This window comes from Psittacula echo (genome assembly GCF_963264785.1).
Source record: "Psittacula echo genome assembly, chromosome: 24".
Lineage (NCBI taxonomy): Eukaryota > Metazoa > Chordata > Aves > Psittaciformes > Psittacidae > Psittacula > Psittacula echo.
The window spans coordinates 5,624,013-5,647,147 of record NC_137759.1 but is presented as its reverse complement, the minus strand read 5'-3'; the positions used below and the strand labels follow the sequence as shown (position 1 = coordinate 5,647,147).

Here is a 23,135-nt window from a genome sequence, read left to right as displayed (position 1 = left end):
AATACATATCGACCCATCTCCGATCCTCTGCAGCACCGTGCTGCCCTTCCTGCCATCGGCAGCTGGGAAGGCGAAAGCGCAGATTCCCTCTGGACCTCAAGGTCCCGGCCAGGAACGTCAGCACAGTACTGAGAATTCCATCCAAAAATAAATAGGCCCAGGGCTGGTGGCCAAGGACACGAGGGGGGGGCCCAATGCACAGCAGCACCGACACCCCCATGGGTACCAGGTGCTGGAGCATCCCCAGGGTGGCTCAGAATCGCTCTGAGAGCCCCCTGCCCTGCTCCCCTGCGGGTGCATAACATACACAGGTATAAATAAAGGAAGGTTTTATCTTAATAAATATCAGGTATATGGTTTGTACAATATACACATAATGCCCCTGTCTCCTGGGTCCGGCCTCGTGGCGAGGGAGGATTCACACGTAGTTCTCTTCCACGTTGTCTGTCTCTGCGGAGAATTTGGCCGCAGCTGGAACAGAGCAGGAGAAGGGGAGAAGCGGTGATGGAGATGCTGGGATGGGAGGGATCTGAGCCCACTGCCCCCCCCACCACCACCCAGACCCCCACTCACCCGAGCAGCTCCCGTAGTGGCGCACGCCGATGGAGCGGCCGCGGTGGCAAGTGGCCCGCCGGAGGTGGCAGGCCGAGGGGTAGGTGATGTTGTTGTTGCCGCAGAGGGCATGGTCCAGGCTGGTGGGCTCGGGGCAAGGCGCCGTCCGGCACATCACGCAGTGAGCGCTGCCCGTCTGGTCCACCACGCAGGTGTGGGTGCCGGGGCACACCACGCTGGAGCAGGACTCTGCGGGGAAGCACACGCTGAGCTGGGGGGGCCGGAGATGGACAAAGTCCTCCAACCACGGGCATCATCCCAGGGAAACCCAGGCAGCTCGAGCCCCTTCCTGCCTTCAGCAGGGGATGGAGCCAGGGCTGGAGGGTCCCAGGCATCCCCATCGCAACTGCTCTGGAGGACAGGAGCTGATGATGGGGTGCGAGGGACTGCTTGGCCCCGCAGCCCTTGAGCGCGGCTCCATCCAGAGCTGAGATCTGGCTGCAGAGCCAAGCACATGGGGCTGAGCCCATTGGGACCTGGCTGGGGCGAGTGGCCCCACACAGGTGCCTTGGCAGCGGGAGCAGCAGCCGCTCCAACTGGGCTGGCAGCACCATGAGCAGGGAAGGGTCACGTTGGACCCTGCATGGAGCTCAGGGCTTGTGCAGCCCCCGTCCCGCAGCAAACCCCAGCGTGTGCTCAGCACATCCCCGTGGCTCCGAACACTTCCCAACACCCTCTCTCCCCCTTCCTGCCTTTCCCTGCCGGATTGGAAGGAGATTTGGCATCTGCAGCTCCCAACTCACATTTCTTGCCCCACATTTCCCAGCGCAGGCCAGAGCTTGACAGGCAAAAGCATTTCAGAGAGGAGGGCTGGCAAAAATAACCATAATAATTCTGACAGCTCTTGGCAGGGAGGGAGGATTGCTGCTCGCTTTAACAAAGGAACAAAAAGGGGGCTTGATGTTTGCAAGTGACATTTTATGGACTGTTATTCCTCAGCCTGCGGCGAGGTTAAGCCTCCATCGCATGGATGGGCTGTGGCAGCATCACACGTCCCAACCGGGTGGCAGGGCGAGCTCGGAGCGCAGCAAGGGCGATGCTGAGGGATGGGACCCAATAGATGCACATGTCCCACCAGGACAGAGCTTCCCTCTCTGAGCATGGCCAGGCACTGAGTACAGACCCTGGGCTGGGGCAATGGGAGCAGCCAGTGCTCAGCACAGGACACAGTGGAGAGAATGGGGAGATCCGGCTTCCCAGTGGGAGAGGGAAGGATGTGCCTGGTCACATCACCACAACACAGCGGGGAGGGCTCTTCCTCTGCACCAGAGCAGCTCATGGTGCACCCAGGGACCCGCGCTGCCGTTCATCTCCTCCCATGCAGGCACAGCTTGGAGCTGGGAGAACGGGGAGCAGAGGGAGCAGGGAGAGGATGGGAGAAAGCAGGGACGAGGGGCCCGACCAGACCTACTTTTGCATTTGCCCTGGTACATGACTTCGAGGTCGGGGTGGTCCCTGCACTTGGCTGTCAGGAGGTCACACTCGTCGCGGTAGGTGTAGCCGTCGGAGCCGCAGACCTGCAGCTTGCGGGGCAGGCTGGAGCAGTCGGGGGCACAGGCGCACTGGGGCCGCCCGTGCTTCATCTTGCAGACCTTGTCGGGGCCGCACACCACCCCCTCGCAGCTCTCTGGGGACAGAGGGGAGCAGCGTGTGAGGACGCGGCGCCAGCATCCGGGAAGGATCCGTCCTGCCCAGCCTCCTGCAGGGGCACATCCACAGGGATGGGGCCCCGCATCAGCCCTCGGAGAAGGGGGGGGGGGGGGGGGGCGCCTAAATCCCCGGTCACAACGCGCAGCATCTGGATCTGCTCAGCTCCAAGGAGCAGGTCGCTGGCGGGAGCGCATCCAGCCGGAGCCTGGCGCTCCGCTCCGCACCAGCTCCTGCTTCCCTGGGCCGAGTGTTTTGGAAGGAGACATTTCGTTTTCTTGTGCAATGGAAAAACCTCCCTGTGCGCAAGGCCCCGGCTCCTCCAGAAGGATCTGGGCTCCGCAAGTTGTCTGGGCGATGGGGAACGCCGCTGCCACCAGACAATACCCAGCCCTGTTTCGCTCTGCGCCTCCGTGACTTGAACACAAGAGCGGGGTCCCCAGACAGGCGGCAGCTTTGTCCCCAGGGTCACCTCCCAGCCAGCTCGGGGGCCGGGTTCAAGGGGTCCGGGGGCCGTGCCCACTCCGACAGGGATGGAGAGGGGCCCATCCCGGGTGCTAGGGAATGGCAAAGGGCGCAGCACCAAGACCAAGGCAGGGATGGGGGCTCTGGAAGCCCCTTGCCCCACACACAGCACGAAGGGACCCTTTGGCTGCTGAGCTCCCCAGGACACAGGCAATGATGGGAGTTGGGGGTGCGGGGACCCATCAGCACCCACACAGAGGCCAGGCAGGACCGACGAACTTCCCGAGATGGGGATTCACCCCCCAGCAGGAAGGATTCCCGCAGACAGGGTGTGTGTGGGAGCTGTTGGGAGGTACACAGGGGGATTTCCCTGCAGGAGATGGGTCACTTTGGGAGACAGGGGAGAGGAGGAGGAGGAGGAGGAAGGGGAAATTCCCTGTCTTCTTGGCCCTGCACTCCCTGGGGGAAATTCCGTGGTGGGAGACAGTTTCCCAGCTTGTTCCCTGATTTCCATAGCTGGGGCTGGTCCAAGGGAAGGGGAGAGGGACAGGCTGAGCCCTGGCAGCATCTCTGCTGAGGGCTGCAGGGACAAGACCCCAGGACAGAGGGGCCCGGCCCCATGCCCCAATGCTGCTGGAGCAAGCGGGACCTTGGTCACCCTCCGTGCGGGAATGCTGCTGCCGGCACAGCGGGATCCAACCGTCAGCATGGGAGGGAGGCAGCTGGAGCATCCCTGACCCCGACCCCGGGTCCTGGAGCGGGGGACTCCGTGTCCCCAGCAGCTGGAGCCAGGAATTCCGCCTCCCATCCAGAGACCCATTGCAGAGCCCCCGGGACCCGGCCAGCACCTTCCCGCAGGGCTCTGCTGCTGGCGCGGGGCTGGTGGCTGCAGCCCGCTGTATCCTGGAGTAACCTCTCCCGGCCCCACGAGCTCGGGGAGTGGGAGCATGGCTCGGCTCAGCCGCCCTTTTCCAAGGCCTCCGGTGGGGAGCAGCACCAGCTCCATTGGATGGGGCGCTCGGCAGGGTGGGGAGATGCGGTGCACGCGCCAGCCGGGCTCGCCGGGGCTTCCAAAGCTCCTGCTCCCAGGCCCCGGTGATCCCCAGGAGCTGCAAACTTCCCCCCCCCAACCGTGTCCCTCTGCCCCGGCACAGTGGGAACCATGCTCCATGACCAGCCCTTGGAGAGGGTCCCAGTGCTCCCAGCACCCACCAACCTGATCCCACTCAGCCTATGCATGCACAGGGCACGGCCTCGAGTCAGGAGCAGGCTGAGGAGCAGCCGGGGGTGCAAAGCAGCTGGAAGAAGCCGTTCCCTTCAGAACCCTTTTCCTTCCCCCCTCCTTTAAACAAATCCCAACCTGACCTCCCAAAGACCTGCTCCTGCCTCCTGCGGTCAGCAGGTCCTCGAGCGTGTTCTCACATGGCCACGCAATTGCGACTGGGGGATCCGTGCCTCTGGCGCACGCCAAAACATCTGGCGGGGCTGGAACTCACAGCTGGAGAGTTTCCACTGCTGGAACTGCCCGTTACATAAAGCCATTCCACACACACGTGCTGGGAGCGGGAAGGGGGAGCGGAGGGGAAGAAATGGAGCTTTTTTTTCCCCTTACAAATAAACCTTACGAAGGTTCCCTCTGAGCAGCCCTGGCAGGGACGGGGCTGGGAGGCCCCCGCCACAATGAGTTAACCTGGGACCATGGAGCCCCAGCTCAGCTCCTTGACTCATCGCCCTACAGCCAAGAGCCAGGTCACACATCCCACTCCATAGAGAACAACAAAACTATGCACAGAATGAGAGGTGCTGGGGGACAGAGGCTGTCCCGGGAGCCCTGGCCCCATGCAGCATCCATCCCGCAGCAGGGGCATGGGGTCAGTGGTCCCTGGAGGAGGGTAGCAGGGCAGCCCAGCCCCGTCGCTGCTGCTTCACCCAGAGCATCCTCTGAGCATCCTCCCCAAAGCAGAGCTCGGCTCCACTCACCTTTGCAGGGGTGGCAGGTCACCAGCCCCAGGAAGCCCAGCAGGCTGATCTTGTTGCCTGGGTAGGTGTAGTTAGACCAGGCGACGTCCACGTTGCCATTGGCACAGCATTCCTCCCACGTCACTCCCGTCTTCAGGATCATGGTGCACTTGGCCTCCTTCCCCTGCTGCAGCCAGCAGATCCCACCTGCAGACAGGGCAGAGGGTGAGGGGTCCCCGCTGTGCCAGGCTGGCTCCCATCTCTCCTGGTGCACAAGGACGTCCCCATGGACCCTGGCACAGCATGGCAGCGCTGACACCCCAACATCTGTGCTCCTAGCAGCCAACAGGCCCCAAACACAGCACCAGGCCTGCAGGGACACCCCAGTTATCTCAACGCTCCGAGTGATGCCCAGGGCCAGGGTCTGGGCTTGCAGCTCGTCCTCCCTGCAGTGGGGATGCTCCAGCCCCAGCGCAAGGCCAGAGGGTGCCCGCACTGTGAGGTCTGGATCCCCCCCATGCACCAGCGGCCCCACAGCGGGATGGAGCATCAACACCCACAGCCTCTGCAAGCAGCATCCTAGGCACCGACCAGAGAACAGGGCACTTGACACAGCCCTTGGGCTGGGGCCAGCATCGGATCCCTGTGAGTCAAAAGCCTGTTTGTTCCTTCACCCCCCGGACCCAGCAGTCAGAGGTTTTTGTTGTGAGTGATTCCTCTGCGATTTCCGCCTCTGCAAACCAGCCTCTTCTGATGCTTATTTGGGTTCCTGCTCTCATTAGCTGCAGTTTGAGGTTTGTTCAACGGCTGAAGATGGGAGGGAGGGGGGAAGGGATGGATCCTGCCTGTGCCCGGCTGCAGTCACTCCCTGCAAAGCAGAGCCTGCGCCCTTGGGATTGGGGTAGCCCTCCCTACCTTGGGACTGCTGACCCCCTGCTCCCTCCCATGCACCTCATTTTGGTTCAGCCAAAAGCACATGGGGGCCCCAGCACCACGGGGCAGCCACGGATGGAGCAAACCTTCAGGCTGCAGAACCAGTGGCCTGGACACCTCTGGAAGCATCTGCCAGGCCAAGACACCCCTGCCATCAGTGGGTTTGTCCCATCACTCTTTCAAGCCAGTTTTCCCCCTACAACATCCATGGATCCAGCTCCACCAGGGTCCAAGCTCCCTGGGAGCCACATCCTGGCTCTGGACCCTGCTTGCCCCTTACACACACGCACAACCACACACAGAGCGATTCCACCAGCATTGGGACGGCTCCACGCACCCCTGGTCTCTGAGGTGCACCCACCATGTCCTGAGCCACGCTGGGGAGCAGGGACACCACCAGGGAACATTCCCTGGGCAGGGGGATGGAGCCACCCTCCCTTGCAATGGAGCAAGGTGGCCATGGGATGTGAAGGCGGAAACCCGAGCACTGCTGCGGGAGAGCCGACACCGGCTGCAGTGACCACGGCTCCGCCGGGATGAGCTGTGGGATCCCCGCAGCAGGGTCCGGGACAGCCTGGGCACGGGGATGGAGCAGCTCCCGCACAGCCCCGAGAGCTGGGAGCGCCGTCAGCTGAACCGGGAGGGGTTCGAGCTGCAAACTCCACACCCAGATCACGCACCAGCCGCTGCTCCCGGTGGGCCTGCGGCGAGGGACCCCCGCCCGGCGGCTCAGCGGGGGCTCCCGGCGCCGGCCACGGGGTTGTGCCCATCATCACCCCATCGCGGGGCACATCCCCGGGCGGGATGCCTTGGTCCGGCACCACAGAACGGGACGTGGCAGCGGGACCCCCGGGCACCCTCCGGGACCAGGCGGGTGGAGGGACAGCGCGGACCAGAGCCTTCGGGTAGCACTACCGCGGACCGGCTCCCGCTGCTCCGCCAGCGCCCAGCACCCACCCGAGCGCCTCCCGGTAAAACGGGTTTCTACGGCCGAGAGCCCAGCCCGGGGCGGCGGCACCCGGGGGTGCACAGCCCAGTAACGGCGCCGGGACACCGGACCGGGCCGTCCCTGCCCCGAGCACCTGCCAGCGCGGCGGGGAGCGGCGGCACCGACGGCTCGGGGCGGGCGCCCCGGTGGGAGCGGCTGCTCCGGTGCCCCCCACGCCCCCCCCCCCCTCGGGGCGGCACTTACCGTGCGCGGCGGCGGCGGGGGGGCTGCAGAGGACGAGCAGGCAGAGCGCCAGCCGCAGCGGCATGGCCGGGCGGGGGCGGCGGGACCGGGACCGGGCCGGGACGCTCCGGCGACCTGTTGCCTGTGAGGCGGCGGCGGGGCCGGCGGCGTTATAAAGCGGCGGGGCGGCATGAATCACCGGGCGGGGCGGCGGCGGCGGCGGGGGGGCCGCGGCCGGGGGCGGGGGTAAATGCGGGAGGGGGGCGCGTTGAGAGACCGGGGGGGGGGGGTGGTGGTGGTGGTGGTGGTGGTGGTGGTGGTGGTGGTGGTGGTGGTGGTGTTGTCACCGGGGTCTGCTCGTCACTGTCTGCGGGTGCCCCGTGGGACGGGTGTCGGTCGGGGGGGGGTCGGGGTGAGGATGTGCCCCTGTGTCCCCCGGCACCCCAAGGCTGGACCGCACTGAGATGGAGATGGGGAGGGGAAGGTTTGGGGGTGCCCCCCCTTGGTCGGCGCAGCCGGAGCCTGGGTGCTGCCCCCCTGTCCCTCCCACACCCACCCGTCCCCGTCTGATCCCTTCCGTCTGCCTCCTCCACCCTCCTCCTCCTCCTCCTCCTCCTCAGCAGCCCCGTCTGACAGCGGAGTTACGGGAAGGTCTGTGTCATGTGGCTCCTTTCATCTCTGCTCCCCAAACCCCACAGCCCGGCGTCACCCACAGTGAGCCAGGAGGGAAACTGAGGCAGCGCTGGGCCCTGCGACTTCGAGCTCTGCAAGGAGGGCAGGGGAAGGAGGAGAGCTGGGGGGGAAGTATCCCTCACGGCACACGCTGTCACCATGCTCCCCACACATCCCCATCCCTGCTAGTGCCCCCGTCCAGGAGCCCAGGGGCCTTCTCCATCCCCGTGCAGCTCAGGAGTGTTTTACCCTTTGCACTGGCCTCAGCTGAGGTCATGTTTTCAGCACGACTGCTCCGAGCTCTTTCAAAAGAGGGGCCCCGGCCGGAGGGCTCCGGGGACCTTGCACCACCCCTCCAGGCCGGCAGCAGCCTCCTCTCTTCCAGCCGGTGGCAGCACAGTGTGAGAGGCTCGGTTTGGTGTGGGATGGGGCTGGGGGCAGCTTTGGTCCAGTGAGACTCAGAGCAGCCGCGTCCCCATGGCCAGGGGAGAGCTGGGTGCGATGCCAACATCAGGCTGCTCCTACACCGAGGTGGATCCTCTCCCATCTTCTCCTCATGCAGCCCTTTGCACCCCAGGGAGGAGATGGGAATGGGGAGGGCTGGGTTTGCCCCAGGTGGCATTGATGGAAACCGCAGGGCTTCAGTCGGTCCTGGTACCTCCATGGGACAGGGAGCCCCAGGCAAGGCCCTGCTGTCCTGGGGGAAGGAGGGAGCCTCTGCAGGCTCCTGGCATGCTGCTGGCCCTGGGCTGAGCAGTGCTGCTCCCTCCCGTGTCCCCATCCCTGCTGCTGGTCGGCGTGACCCCTGGCTTGCTCAGGGCTGTCCATGTAAGGGCAGAGGGCTGCGGAGCCAGATCTCGGTGCTGGATGTCAATGGGTGGTGATGCACTCGCTCACATGCTCCGGGATGCAAGAGGAGCTTGTGGAGGCCAGGCAGGGATTTTCCCTGGCTGCGAGCAGGGTTGCACAACCAGCGGCTGCTCTGGCAGGGAAGGGGTCGGACCTCGCTCCGGAGCCGCATCTGGAAGGGAGCAGCCGGGCTCTGCTGTGCCTGACGTGAGGCAGGAGGAGCCTGGGAGGGAGCGGGTCGGGCTCCTGCCGTAACCCGGCAATGCCTGGCAAAGCCTCGCTGATGCCCGGGGACTCGGAGCCCTGCTCCTGGCAGAGCCACGCCGCGGGCTCCGCTCAACCCCTGGCCAGGCGCCGGCCCCGCAGCCGTTGGGAAGCGCCGTGGGGCCGGAAAGTGACTTGCTCACAGTCACGCCTCGAGCGGAGGCCAAGGCTGGCTCTCAGGCAGAGCTGGGAGCACAATTCCCCCAAGCCCTGGGGTGCTGCCGCCGCCTTCCTGCTCCCCTCTGCTCCCACGGCGGGAGCTGAGCCCCAGCAGCGCCCGCGGAGCGAGGGGGGCGAGGAGCCAGGCTGGGAATCATGGAGAAACCGGCCCTGCCACCGAGCATCCCGGGAATCAAAGGAGCCCAAGGGCCGGGCAGGGGGCGGCGGGAGGAGCCGCAGCGCGGACAAAGGAGCTCTTTGCAGCCGCAGTGAATGGCAGCCTCACATCTGACCTTTCCGTCTGGGTGCTCCATTGTGCTGGGGCAGGATCGGGCTGAGGTTCAAGAGCCAACCATATCCCCCCGCACCAAAACCCGGCTGCTTCATTCTCCTCCCGAGCTGCCGGGCTCCTTTAAGGAGGGAATCTTGCCTCTCCCATCAGTTCAGGCTAATTAAACTCTGCTAAACCAATTAGAGCTGCAATTTGCAACAAGACATTCAATTGAGAACCGTTCCTCACAGAGCCCAGGGTCAGGGCACAGGCACAAGAGCAGAGGTTTCGTGCGGAGCCGCTGGCGAGCGCTGGGCAGGTCTCTGGGTGCCTCTTTGGTCGCCGGCAGCTCTGAGCCTGGGGCTGGGTCTTGTCCGCACGGGTGAACCCGGGAGATGCTCGTGGCTCACGAGGGGCAGGATCCACACCTCGGTGGCCGCCCCAGCGCTGACAAACGCAGCTTCACCCCGCGCCCCGGGGCGGCAGCATCACCGCTCCGTGCCTCAGTTTCCCCATCTGCTGCGGCGAGATAATGCTGCTCCGCTTGATCCTGCCCTATCTCACAGGAAGGGTGCAGGGATTAGTTAGCTAATGTTTGCAAGGAGCTTTGAAGATGAAAAGCCGTGAACCAATGCCAAGAAATGCTGAGCTGGATTCTCCTCGCCGAGTAATCGTTTCATGTTCCTGGGACATTTCCACTTGTGCAGATGAAGGAGGGCAGGGCAGGGGGTGGGAGGCTCCCACAGCTTCCCAAGACCTGCCCCTCCAAATCTGATCACCCGGCCTGAGCAAACCCGGATCCCTGCTGCCAAAGCCTCCCCACCATCCGCCTGTGCCCAGGCTGAGGAGCGGGACTTGTGAGATGGCTTCTAATGCAGATCATGGAATCTCAGCCTGGTTTGGGTTGGAAGGGACCTTAAAGCTCATCCAGTGCCACAGGCAGGGACCCCTTCCACTGGAGCAGCTTGCTCCAAGCCCCTGTGTCCAACCTGGCCTTGAACACTGCCAGGGATGGGGCAGCCACAGCTTCTCTGGGCACCCTGGGCCAGCGCCTCAGCACCCTCACAGGGAAGAGCTTCTGCCTAAGAGCTCAGCTCAGTCTCCCCTTGGGCAGGTTCAAGCCATTCCCCTTGGCCTGTCCCTACAGGCCCTTGTCCCAAGCCCCTCTCCAGGTTTCCTGCAGCCCCTTTAGGCACTGGAGCTGCTCTCAGGTCTCCCCTTCAGGAGCCTTCTCTTCTCCAGGGTGATTCAGCCCAGTGGAGACCGGGAAGGCTGAGAGGCAGCAAAGCAGCAGCCAGAGCCAGGAGGCAGCAGGGACATCCCATCCCATCCCGTCCCATCCCATCCCACAGGACTCTGCTGCCTGGCCCAGGAGAAGGAACCAGCGGTCACACAGCACATTTCCCCCGCAGTGGAAGCACAGATGTCTCTTGTCCGTGGCCAGCAGCCGGTTTCCATCTCTCCTGGCTGCACACACGCAGATTTCCAGCCGCCTTCCCGAGCTCCTCCTAGAACCAGCTTGCTGCCCACGCGGCTGGGGGAGCCTCATGGGGGGAGCCCCAAACACCGGCACAAGTTGTGGTCGCCGGCCGGGGTCCAGCCCCACTCTGCTGCTGCCGCACCAAGAGCTCCCACCTCCTGTTCAACACAGGGAACACCTCCACAGGGAAGATGATGCAGGAAAACCACCCCTGTGCGCACATGCAGGGGGAACAGCAGCAGTGCAGCCCCATCCTCCAGGAAGCCATGAGGACAACAGCGTGAGTAGACAGGGTCCTTCCCCCTGTGGAGGTACAAGAGGACGATGCTCCCAGCATCACCCATAGGGATGCTGCAGAAGGAATCACCTCGTGCCTGGCCACCCCCCCCCGGCTCAGCCGTGCTTCCCGTGCCCATCCCTGCCGGGTCTTGGTGCTGTTGTGACCCGGGCACGGTGTGTAAACAAGGCGTGAGTCAGCGGCCGTGCGGTTTCCCAGTGGAAACGCTTCCTGCACCGCAGAGCAGGGACCAAACGGAGCCTCGAGGGAAGCGCAACGAACCCGCATGGGGCTGAACCGCATCCAGGGAGTCGGTGGAACCTTCCGGGTCATTGAAGCCTCCGGCCCCTCAGGGAGGCTGCAGAGAAGCACAGCGGATGCTCTGTGGATCGTGGGCTGCGTGCTGGTTATCCCCATGGGACAGGGGGGCCACCCTGCAGCTTCACCAGCACCTAAGGGCATTGCTTCCACCTTCCACTATGAGCTGAGATGACAGCAGCCACCGGCTGGGGCATCCCAGCCCCACCAGCCTGGGGCAGGAGCCTGGTCCCCAGCTCTCAGCAGGCCACCAATGGGCATATCCCCCCATGGAGCCCCCCATGCACCCCGCAGCCCTCATCAGCCGAGGAGCTTGATTGCTTCCATAGCCCAGGCTTGCAGCTAGAAGAGAAAGCACAAAACATGTTTTTTGCATTAAAATTTCCCTTGAAAAACAATGGTTGAAATCAAGCATCAGAAAAGCAAAGAATCCAGACAGAAAAAAAAAAAAAAAAAACCAAAAAGGGAAATTTTTGGTGGAGCCTGAAAGCATCTCCCTCGAGACCCTGAACTTCCCCCGAGGTGGGCTCTATGAGATATGGACTCTATGAGATACGTGATATGGACACTATATGATATGGGCATTACACCCCCATGCTGCTTCCCTGCCTCCATGGCTTCCAGCCCCTGCCTGCTGGTGACATCCCAGAGGCACGCAGGGAGCTGGCAGGGGCCCTCACAGCACCAGCATCCCTCCCTTTGGCCTCCCAGCCTGTCGGTGCCGGGGCTGCTCGCAGGTTATCAGGAGGTGCCGGATAAGCGCCAGGGCGGGATCCGGGATCCGGACCCGCAGCCGGAGGGGCAAGGCTGGGGGAGACGAGGTGGGGGATGTAAATCTCCTGATGTGATCTGTCTGTTGAGTGAATTCAAAGGGAGACCGATTCAAATGCGCCGTGACATGACTGGCTCGGGGCTGGCAGACAATCCCTGCAGTGTTTGTAACAAATCTCGCCGCTTTCCTTTGAGTGGCCTCCAATTTATTAATTAAAATAGGCAATTATATCTAATGTGGGGTGGAGGGGAGCGGGGAGACCAGCTGCACCAGTTATTCTCACTTGGCAGGAACCGTGCTGGAAAGCTGCTCGAGCTCCAGGAGGTTCTTGTGCTCTCAAGCCTCAAGGCAGAGCTTGGGACGGATCCCACCTGGCACAGCCGGGCCTGGAAAACCAAGCAGCGAGTGGGCTGGAGTTACAGCGACCGCTTCATTTAAGAGCAGAGGGCCCAGAGGGCAAGACCTTGTAGGAAATGACTTGCTCGAGTCACCGGCGAGTTGGCAGCAGAGGTGGAATCTGTGCCCAAAGTCACCGGCTTCTCCCCCGGCCCCACGAGCCAGGTCCTGTTGAGTGTCACCATCCATCCCTCCATGCTCAGTGAGAGGAAACACAACGAGCCAGAGACCCTTCAGCACAGCACCACAGAGGAGAGCACCACTGACCACACGCCGGTGCAATACCGCGGCGCCGGGCTGTATCCCAGCATCAATCCGTGAGGATTGATCCGGAGCGCTCGGTGCTCCCTGCAGGACACACTGCCATGGGGCTGGTGATGGGCTCTGTGCTGGGAGCTGGACCTCGCTGCGGTGCCATGGGGCTGGTCTGGCGCTCGGGACACGTGCATGCACCAACACAGGTCCGTGCCGCAGCCTGCGGCTGCCCCCCGCCAGCGCCTGGCACGGGGGCACTGCATTAAGTAACGTCTCGGGCCATGAGCTCATCGCCAACACCCGCAGCGATGCGAGGGGCAGCACCGGGCGCTACGGGAACGGGCCTTGACAAACCTCCACCGCAGCCACATGGGCTGCCTGGAGCACCCGGGGCGGGCGGGCACCATGGCACAGGGCATCCAGTGCTCCCCTCCTCCTGACAGCACTGGGGATGTTTGGGCTTCGCTGCCAATCCCTATGGCAGGGGGACCTCAGGCCTACACCCAAACACCCGCAGGTTCTGTGGCAGAGATCAGAGCACCCATGGGTGCCTGTGGGCCCTGGTCAGGGATCACCGAAGGGCACGTGTCCCCCTCCACAGCGTAGCCCAGTGGGATCTTGAGAGATGTCTCCCACCCTGTTACCCACAGGGCAACAACAGACCCAGGGTGTTTTCCACTGCCTTTGGCCAAAACCCTCCCTTCTTTCCCTTTGTCTCTCCTGGAGCAGGCTCTGCCCAAGGATGAATCGATACCGGTCCGGGAGGTGTCACCCCTTCGTCAGTGCTCTCAGGTGAGGGTGCAGTTCACTGCTTTCTGCAGCACCGTGGGAAAGCCTCCCCAGCCACTGCCTTCCCAGCGTGACTCAAATGTGCTCCGGACCAGCCCCAGCGCCCTCGGGGGCAGCGGGAGGGGACCAAAGACCCGGCTTCTGGGGTGTGCAGTCCCCCAGGAGCGATGGAAGAGATGGGATTGCAGCGGGGCCAAAGGCTGGGCATGGGGCTGCGTGGGGGCAGTGGGCATAGCCAGCCCTGACAACGGGCTCTCCCATGGCATCCCGTCTCCACACTCAGCATCAGGGACAAAGCGGTGCTGGAGGTGGCAGACTGCAGGCTTCTATCTCCACGTGCGTTAACACCCGTTGCCATTAGCATCCCAACGAGTGTTGCCACGTTCAGCTTCCACAGTTCCTGCGTCAGGGAATTCCAGAGGGACAAAGTCAGTGCAGCCGGATCCTTCCCTCCCCATCCCACAGGCACCCGGCATCCATTTGATCAAGTGGCAACTTGTCCTCCAGCCATGAGACAGGGCAAGGAGAAACGCATCCACGTCCTCGGCATGGAAGGGAACTTCCCTGCGGGGTGCGCAATGCCCCATCCGGGGCTGCGGGCGGCCGCGCTCCATCTGGCTCCAGCCGGAGCCGCCTCCCGAAGTTCCAGGACTCGCAGCACTTTCCTCATGGGCTGTAAATAATTCCTAACGTGTCTCATCACCAGCTGGGCTCATCCATCAGCCGCTAAACGGCTGCGGATTTGTCCCGCCGTTGTCATTTCCACATCAAACCCTTCCAGAAGTCCCGGGCTGGCTACGGAGCCGTTCCATGGGCACTTCCCGCAGCGGCTCCCCCCTTGTTCCCTGCCCAGCAGCAGGCGTGGGCAGGGGAGACCCTCGGAGGTCTTTGCTCTCCAGTGCTAGAGCCTGGAATCCCGGCTCCAAAGCGGGAGCAGCAAAACCTGGGATGAAGATGCCACCTGCTGGAAGCGGGGCTGCCGCACCCCGAGCCCCCCCAGACCCAGCACCCCACAGCCTCACCGTGCAGAAAACCCAATTCCGCTGCCCTGCAGCCTCATCACCCGCACCCCAAAACCCCACGACCTCTCCAGGGACCCCAGTGAGTACCATGCAGCCCCCCCTGCTTCCCCCAAAGCTGGGCCCTTGGGTTTGAGCTGGATTTGCCACACACTTCCAAACCGACAGAGCCAAGTCCTGGCTCCTTCCCAAATCACCTCAAAAGCCCGGCCAGGGAGGGAACCCCCTAAACCCAATGGCTTCATCTGCTTCCCCAAATGTTCCCAGGACCAGCCAGGGAGCTCTTGGAGGGAAGCACACACAGAAGAGCCTTTTGCCGAGGTGGAACATCCACATTCTTCCAGGACTTGGGATTAGCACTGGAAAAACCACTTTTCCTTCAGTTTTGGGGGGCCTCAATCAAATCAAAACAAAAACCATGTCAAAGTAAAACCACTCAAGTCTAGAGCTGAAGTTTTAAAGAACCTTTCCACTATTGCATTAAAACCATCATTCTGCTTTTGAGCTGAACTTTTAAAACCCCCTTCACCGAGGGAATTTCTTAGTAAGGGGAAAAACAAACCCCAAAAGCACAGGAATGGGCACAAATGACCCCAGCGGGTCCATCCCACTCTTCCTCAACAGGAGCATCTCATCCTCCTCTTCCCTCAGCGCTGCCCCCATCACCCCAGGCCGGCTCTAAGCAAGCCGTGAGGTGCCTGAAAGACCCGGGCACCTCTCCTGAGGCCGCGGGGTCGCAGCTCTGAGGGAATAAAAGGGAGCGGGACCGACCCCAGCTCCAGCCCCGGTCTCGAACCCGCGTGTCGGCTGCAGCGCCACAGCCTAAGGGCCCCGCCCTCACTCCCTTAAGCCCCGCCCTCCCCAAGCCCCGCCCATCACCCGCTCTTCCCCCGCCCTTCCGCGTTCCTCTCTGCTCGCTCCTTTCTGTCCCCCCTCGGCCGCCGTTGGGCGCCGCCGCGCGTCGCTGGGCGGAGCGGGGTGATCCGCCGGGCGGGGGGGGGGGGGGAGGGAAGATGGCGGAGGCGTCACCGCAGCCGGGACGGTTCTTCTGCCACTGCTGCTCGGCCGAGATCGCCCCGCGCCTGCCCGTGAGCGCGAGGGGAACCGGGGGAGGCCCCGGGAGATGCCCGCGGCCGGGGGGGGGGCTGCGGTGGGCCGGGCACGTGGGGGTGAGGCCTGAGAGGGGGCCTGCGGAGGAAAGGGAGGGGGCCGGGCCTACAGGGCGGGCGTTGGGGCTGGGGGGGCACGGAGGGGCTGGGGGGGAAAGAGGGACCCCCGGCCCGGGGGAAGCAGCCGAGGAAGGGGGGTGTCCGCGGGGTGCCCCCTCCGAGGGGTGTCCGGTTCCTCCATGGGGTGAGGACGGGGGTTATGGGGTGTCTCTTAGGGGGGGGTTTAACCGAGCGGCGGGGGACAACGGCTGGGCCCGGCCCGAACCCACGGTGCGTACGCCCCGCAGCCGTTCGCGAGCGCCGTGCGGGTGCGGGTGTGCTCCGAACGGCCCCCGGGGGGGTTCCCGCTGCGGGCAGCGTTGGCTGTTGGAAGCGTTGCGGTGGGATCGTCTGTAAGGGTCAGCTCCATTGGGAGCATCACCCGTTCTTGTCCTGAAGCTTCTCCCAGTGTCGGAATAAGGTGTCGGGTTATGGGAGCTGAAGGGTGGAAGTCAGCGCATGAGCGGAGCTGGGGCTGCTCAGGCTCTGCCACCGGTTGGGTTTGGGATGTGCTGTTTGTGCTTCCCCCTTCTCCAGCGAGGGCAAAGCTCCTGCTAAATACAGCGAGGGGCTGGAAACCGGCTCCGGAGCTGGAGGCTGTGACCTGGCATTAGCAGTGATTTGTTGTTTAACGCCTCGTGATGGCTGCGCTGCCAGAGCACAGCTGGCCCTGAGCACACTGAACCGTAGCAGGGAGCCACCGGTGGCTTTTGTCGACTCAGGTCTCGTTAATTGCTGCTTAATTAACTTCTCGGGGGGGGGGCGGGCCGAGTTCGTTTGGGTTCCGGTGCTGTTTGCAGATGGAGCTACTGTGGCACACGCTGGGAGAGGAACCATTCAGGCAGCCCCCGACCAGCAAACTTTGACATTTGTGCTGTTCCAGCTGCAGAGGAATTTGCTGATCCCGGTGTTGGGAGCCTGTCAGCACACACACACCCCAGCCTCAAGCCAGGAGGGGTGAGAGGAGTGAGCTGTGAGCTGCTGTAATCATTTACCCCTGTGATGGAAAGTAAACCAAGACAGGGGGTATTCTGCAGGCAGAGGGGAGCTGATTCCCTGTGCTTCACACAGGAGCTCCCGGGGGCTGCTGACAGGCTCTGGGGAGGATTTGGGTGCTGTTCCAGAGATCAAACAGGGTGCGAGTTGTGTGGAGCCGGTTCCGCCACCGCCACAGCTCTTCCTGAGCAGAAGAGGGAGCAGCAGCTTCCCTGAGTCTGTTTCTAGGTCTTGTGTTTGCTGGTGCCTTATCTCGCTGGGCAGGATCCGGGTGCTGGGGACCTTATCGGGTTATTCCGGGGTGGCTGGAGGAGCCATCCCAGATGCGTTATCAAAGCAAACCCACGTGCTGGCATCCTCCCCTCTTTTGGGGAATCCCTTGGCTTTGTTGCAGGGCCTGTGCTAATCCCAACGCAGCAGGAGGAAAGGGAAGTCGCTTCCTTTTCTGCAGCTCTTTATTCTCTTCCATGCTGAGCCCTGCTCAGGGTTTCCAGTGCTTGTGTTTGCCCACATTGGCTCTACCTCCTCGGTCTCTGTTGCTTCCTCTTCTGCCTCAGTGATGCTGCTGCTCGCTGGGGCGGTGTGGTTGTGGAGTATAACACCAGGAACTGGGAGGCAAAGCGATGGTGGCAAACTCCTGAGGACTCTTGCTGCTTTAATCCGATGTATTCAGCCTTCGAGGGGGGCAGCAGCTTTCTGTAACCAGCTCGGAGTGTGGGAGGGTCAGATCCCAGTATTGTGCGGAGCAGAATGAGCCTCTTGTGTCTCCCTGACTGCGGTGTGAGCCCCTGCCTGCATTTGGAGCAGCTTCCCAGTCCTCAGCCCTTCCTAAGCAACAGCAACACTGATTCCCCACTCGTGGAACACTGCACTTCCCTCCTTGTGTCTTTCATTGCCATGGTTAAGCCGCCGGACGGGGGGAGGGTTGACCCCCAAAACACGCAGCTGGTTACAAACTCATCTTTGGGTGCTGCTGGTTTGGCTTTCACTTCCCCAAGAGCTGCATCACGTGCTCTTTAATGCTCTGTCTGTAGTGGGGATGAATTAGTGTTACCCAAGTCTTGCCTAAAGCCGGGTTCCAAACAGGCTCAGGCTGACATTTGCCTCCCCAGCCTGGTGAAGACAAATAGCAGGGGTTTGGGGCTTCTCTTCACAGCCTTTATGGACCGCTTTCTTTTCTCATTCTCTTTTTTCTTCCATAGGACTATATTTGCCCCCGGTGTGAATCTGGGTTTATTGAAGAACTTCCTGAAGAGCCAAGGTAATGTGCTGCCCTAAAGGCTGTTGCTCCAGCGACCTCACTCTGCTTTGCTCTTTCCCTTTTTCTAGTTAAAGGGCAGTGTTGGGTACTAAGTACAGCATCTTTAGTCTTCCTGCCCAGTATTTGCCTTATCTTTCCTCACTCTGGCTATGCAGTGCTTAATCTGTAGTCTGCATCTGCAGGTAAAGCAGCCATAGGAATGCCGAGCGTTGTGTGCTGCTGGTACAGGGTGGGGAGGAAGGGGTTGATGTCAAACAAACACAAAAGGCTGGTGGAGAGGCTTTCCCCTTGGCATGGGGGAGCTCTGGGCTGCTTTGAGTCATCAGGGTAGAGATAACCCTCAGAGGGGAGTCTGAGGGACCGAGGGTGCACGTAAGCTCCTGCCTCTCATCTCATAGAGTACAAACAGCACATTTTGCCTGAGACTTTGGACTGGAGCGGCTGAGACCTGCGTTCACATGCTTCCCTGCTGAGTCAGCAGCGGCACTGCTCTGCCACTGCCACAACAGGATAATGTCTGAGGTGTTTGCCAGCCTTTGGCTGTGGCTTTGGAACGGGCCATGTGAGGGCACCAGGGCTGTGCCAGGCACGTGTTGGTGCCCGCTGCGAGAGGTGAGCTTTAGGCTGAGGTGTCTGTACTGACAAGGTGACGTTTGGTCTGACCGCGCCAACCTGCGAGGCTGGAAATCAATCCTGGCTAATGCGAGCTGGAGCAGGGGTTTGCTGTGACCTTGGGAGAGTTCTTCCTGAATCAAAGAGTGTTTGGTACCATGAATGTCAAAGTGTGGCCCTGGGTAGTGAGCAGTGAATGTTCCTGCAGCTCTAAAAGCAGAACAGCATCGAGACTTCTCCTCGTAATCTGTCCCCTTTTGGTCACGTGCCTCTGGAATAGAGAAGTTCCTTTGACTCAAGATTAGACTCAGGCGTGTTTGGGTCATAGCGATCAGGGTTTGTTCTTTGAGTCATCTCTTCCTGGTGCTCCAGAGGATTAACTCAGCTGTTGGAGAGGGGTTGTGCAGGAGATCCTTGCTTGACATCGAGGTTCTCTGTAGCTTCCTGCAATCGGAAGCTGAAAGGGTAGGAAGAGGTGGGGGGAGATGTGGGAAAACGAAGGTTGCAGGGAGGGGCAAATGAAAATGGATATGGACACTTGGAAAACCATCAGGTGAGGACTGGCTCCTGTGTGGTGCTGACCCTGTCCTGGGGTGGAGGGGTCCCACACAAAACCAAACCAACACTTAGAATCATAGAATCATAGAACAGTTTGGGTTGGAAAGGACCTTAAGATCATCCAGTTCCAATCCCCTGCCATGGGCAGGGACATCTCACACTAAACCATGGCACCCAAGGCCTCATCCAACCTGGCCTTGAACACTGCCAGGGATGGGGCGTTCACAACCTCCCTGGGCAACCTATTCCAGTGCCTCACCACCCTCACAGTAAAGAATTTCTTCCTTAGATCCAATCTAAACTTCCCCTGTTTCAGTTTGAACCCGTTACCCCTTGTCCTGTCACTACAGTCCCTAATGAAGAGTCCATCCCCAGCATCCCTGTAGGCCCCCTTCAGATACTGGAAGGCTGCTCTGAGGTCTCCACTCAGCCTTCTCTTCTCCAGGCTGAACAGCCCCAACTTTCTCAGCCTGTCTTCCTGTGTGCTGTGGTGTCTGCTTCTCCTGTCACACTTCATCCCTCCCTCCCTCCCTTCTGCTGGGAAAAGCTTCTCCTAGCACCCTCCCGAGGCTCACAAGTGCTCTTCATCCTTCACAGGAACGCTGACAATGAGACCAGCTCCTCTACGTCAGCCAGTGACCAGAGCAGGCACCCTTTTGAGGTAAGTCCTCTCCATCTCTTCCAACCCTTCCTGCTTTGCCACTGAATTGAGGTATTTTTCCATGAAGTGTTCCCTGGATTATGACAGGATTTGGGAAAGGAGGTGTTAACACCATCCACATGCAGCTCCTGATGTCTCTGCTTGTTGTATTTTACTGTGTGTTTTTAATAGGACCATCCCTTGTAGCTTGCTGGTGTTGGGTTGGCCTGGGAGCTGACTGGGGCTGTTGCTGTGCAGTAGCCTCAGCACCAGGAGCTGAAGAGAAGCTGTGCTGATTTCTTACCTTCATGCATGGTTTCAGTCTGTGTTCCTCACTAAACCATTGCTGCCCAGGCTTGTGAGGTGCTGGGGGCCTGAAGACACTGGTTTATCCTGGGAAGCTGGTGAAACACAAGAGCTGTTCCTCTCCTCGCTACAATCCGTTCTCTGACCTCTCTCCCCTCGCAGAACGTGGATCAGCACTTATTCACCTTGCCACAGGGCTATGGCCAGTTTGCCTTCGGCATCTTCGATGACAGCTTTGAGTTCCCGTTCGGGTCCAACGTGCAGTCAGAGGACAACAGGGACTCGGAGAACCGGCGGGAGCGGGAGCACCAGTCGCGGCATCGCTACGGCGCCAGGCAGCCGCGCGCCCGGCTCGCCACCCGCCGTGCTGCTGGCAGGCACGAGGGGGTCCCCACGCTCGAAGGGTGAGAACAGGTCCCGTGGTCTCAGCTCTTCTACAGCTGGAAATCAGCCCGAAGCTTCTCATCATTTTGGGGAGCAGGCGCGTGCAGGCTGCAGGATATCGCTCCTTTTCCTCCCGCTGAGCAATCTGCGTTTCACAGAATGGTTTGGGTTGGAAGGGACCTTAAAGCTCATCCAGTTCCAACCCCCTGCCACAGGCAGGGACCCCTTCCACTGGAGCAGCTTGCTCCAAGCCCCTGTGTCCAACCTGGCCTTGAACACTGCCAGGGATGGGGCAGCCACAGCTTCTCTGGGCACCCTGGGCCAGCGCCTCAGCACCCTCACAGGGAAGAGCTTCTGCCTAAGAGCTCAGCTCAGTCTCCCCTCTGGCAGGTTCAAGCCATTCCCCTTGTCCTGTCCCTGCAGGCCCTTGTCCCAAGCCCCTCTCCAGGTTTCCTGCAGCCCCTTTAGGCACTGGAGCTGCTCTAAGGTCTCCCCTTCAGGAGCCTTCTCTTGTCCAGGCTGCCCCAGCCCAGCTCTCTCAGCCTGGCTCCAGAGCAGAGCTGCTCCAGCCCTCACAGCATTTCCATGGCCTCCTCTGGCCTTGCTCCAATAATCATGGTTTTCTTGTCTTCCAGAATTATCCAGCAGCTGGTCAATGGAATTATTGCACCTACAACAATACCAAACCTAGGACTGGGTCCTTGGTGAGTTGCAAGATGTACTGCTCTTCCTGACAGTGTTCTTGTCCGTGCTTCCAGCCAAATGTAATTGTTGTCCTTGTTCTTCAAGGGGGGTCTTGCATTCAAACCCGATGGACTACGCTTGGGGTGCCAACGGCTTGGATGCCATTATTACACAGGTAGTGGAGCTTCCTGTCCCCTGGTGTGGTGCTGCAGGGTTCAGTAAATGAAGGGATCCTGCTGAGCTCACACCTGCCTTCGGTGGCCTCTTGTTTTCCAGTTACTAAATCAGTTTGAAAACACTGGACCGCCACCAGCGGACAAAGAGAAGATCCAGGCCCTCCCCACCATACAGATCACACAGGAACACGTAGGTACGTGTGTCTCCTCCAGGGAAATCAGTCACCAAGACCACTGGGAATGTTTTTCTTGGGGCTTTAATCTTGTCTGCTGGTCCCTTCAAGGCCTAAAGCATTTCAAAGAGGCAGAGTGCTGAAGCGTTGCTCTGTGGTACTCACACAAAACCAAGAGGAGGGTGGACTGGATGGGTTTGCCTTGGGGAGACTGTTCTGAAAAGCTCAGTGTGGATAGAGCTGAACAAGCAGAAGGGAAAGGAGCAATGAAGTGAACCTGGGGCAGCGGGAGGTGGAGCTGTGGTGGGAACTGCAAAGCACCAAACTTTCTTCTCTGCAGGGCTGAAAGGGGGGAGGAGAAGAGGTGACAGGGTCCTGGGTCAGCCTCATTCTCTCCTTCACTGAGCCGTGTTTTGCTTTCCCTTCGCGGTGCAGATTCTGGGTTAGAGTGTCCTGTGTGTAAAGAAGACTACACAGTCGGGGAAAGCGTCCGACAGTTACCATGCAATCACCTATTCCACAACAGCTGCATAGTCCCGTGGCTGGAGCAGGTCAGTGCTGCCTGGATGGGTGATGGGGACTCGAGGCGCTTGGGGCTTTCTCCTGGTGGCACCGTTCACCTCTGTGACTCTTCTTATGATGAGGCTGCAGCATTTGACCCAAGGAGTGTCCCCATGGCCTTTTCCTCCAGTGCTGCTCCCTTGTCATGTTTCTAACCCGATTTCCCATATTTAATGTTCTGGTTCTGTCTCATCTCCTCAGCACGACACGTGTCCTGTGTGCCGGAAAAGCCTAAGTGGACAAAACACTGCCACAAACCCCCCAGGACTCACAGGGATGAACTTCTCCTCCTCTTCCTCCTCCTCTTCCTCCAGCTCACCAAGTAACGAAAACTCATCGAACAACTCATGAATCTTCCTCCAAACCCCCTGTCCCCGGGGCCCTTTGTCCTTCCCCCCTCCCCAGCCATCGACCGGGGCTTCCAGAGCAGAGCGAGGGGCGGGCAGACGGGGGGAGGCAGTGCCCCAGGTTCCCTTTCCAGTTCCGAAGACACGGAGACTCTGGTTCCTTCAGAGATGAGAAGCCTCAAGTCCTGTGACGGGGGGAAAGAGCTCTGTCAGTTAATAAACCATCCCTTTGGTGCGTGGACTTTGAGCAGTGCCGAGCTGCCGCGCTCCCTGGCCGGGCCCCCCGAGGCGCCGAGCTCGCGGTTGTGATTCCCAATGGAAAGGTTGTTCGTAGGGTTTTGAATTTGAGATTCCTTCCTTTCCCTTCCTTTCTTTTGCTCCTCCTCCCCTTGGATCCTCTCCCTTCTGCTTTGAAGTCTTTAAAGTGAAAGCATAACGATGCTGCCTCCCCCCAGCATCCCCAGCTGGGGACGGCTGATAGTTGTCACTGAACGAATGAACTCGTGACTTAGTCCCCATTATCGCGCCCGGCCTCAGCTCCAATCCCACTTATTTTTTCTTTATAACCTCGCCCTTCTGATACTCAACACTGAAAAGGGGTTTTTATAATTCTAAATTATTACTGCTGTCAAATAAAGAGATGTTTCAGCTCAGCGAGGTGTTCTGCATGGTTTGAGGAACAGGACAGAGTAAGTGCTTGGCGCCGTGGTGCCCACCCTGGCTACCAGTGCCTGTAGGTGTGTTACGTTGGGATCACAATGGAGAGCAGCATTGCCTGATCTCATGTATTTTTACACCTTCTCCCCGTTGCAGTCCTGCCTGAGCAGCCTTTCCTGCTGTGCTGCCATCAGGATGGGGCATGCAGCAGAGCAGGGACCAGCCCAACTGTCGTGATCGGGTGATAGACAGGAAAAACCACAG

General features: G+C 60.8%; 2 protein-coding genes across 2 annotated transcripts; one reads left to right on the top strand and one right to left on the bottom strand.

Annotated features, from left to right (window-relative positions):
• Nucleotides 1–418: 418 nt before the first annotated feature.
• On the bottom strand, nt 419–6,872 carry FSTL3 (follistatin like 3; the record flags this gene model as incomplete). The annotated part of the gene is made up of 5 exons (XM_080634233.1): nt 419–471; nt 574–801; nt 2,024–2,239; nt 4,705–4,890; nt 6,809–6,872. 5 exons carry the CDS (start codon nt 6,870–6,872, stop codon nt 419–421), a joined length of 747 nt encoding a protein of 248 aa, XP_080490359.1.
• An 8,424-nt stretch (nt 6,873–15,296) lies between these two features.
• Nucleotides 15,297–22,867, top strand: RNF126 (ring finger protein 126). Its single transcript, XM_080633851.1, has 9 exons — nt 15,297–15,396; nt 17,715–17,773; nt 19,541–19,604; nt 20,052–20,293; nt 20,909–20,977; nt 21,063–21,132; nt 21,234–21,327; nt 21,742–21,857; nt 22,069–22,867. Exons 1-9 carry the CDS (start codon nt 15,322–15,324, stop codon nt 22,216–22,218), a joined length of 939 nt encoding a protein of 312 aa, XP_080489977.1. The 5' UTR covers nt 15,297–15,321; the 3' UTR covers nt 22,219–22,867.
• Nucleotides 22,868–23,135: the final 268 nt, after the last annotated feature.

Bases quoted from the DNA above. Each gene is read 5' to 3' on its own strand.
- RNF126 (XM_080633851.1), top strand. From the start codon at position 15,322: ATGGCGGAGGCGTCACCGCAGCCGGGACGGTTCTTCTGCCACTGCTGC. The intron at 20,294-20,908 runs GTGAGAACAGGT...CTTGTCTTCCAG, and splicing joins GGGGTCCCCACGCTCGAAGG to AATTATCCAGCAGCTGGTCA. The intron at 21,328-21,741 runs GTACGTGTGTCT...TTCGCGGTGCAG, and splicing joins GATCACACAGGAACACGTAG to ATTCTGGGTTAGAGTGTCCT.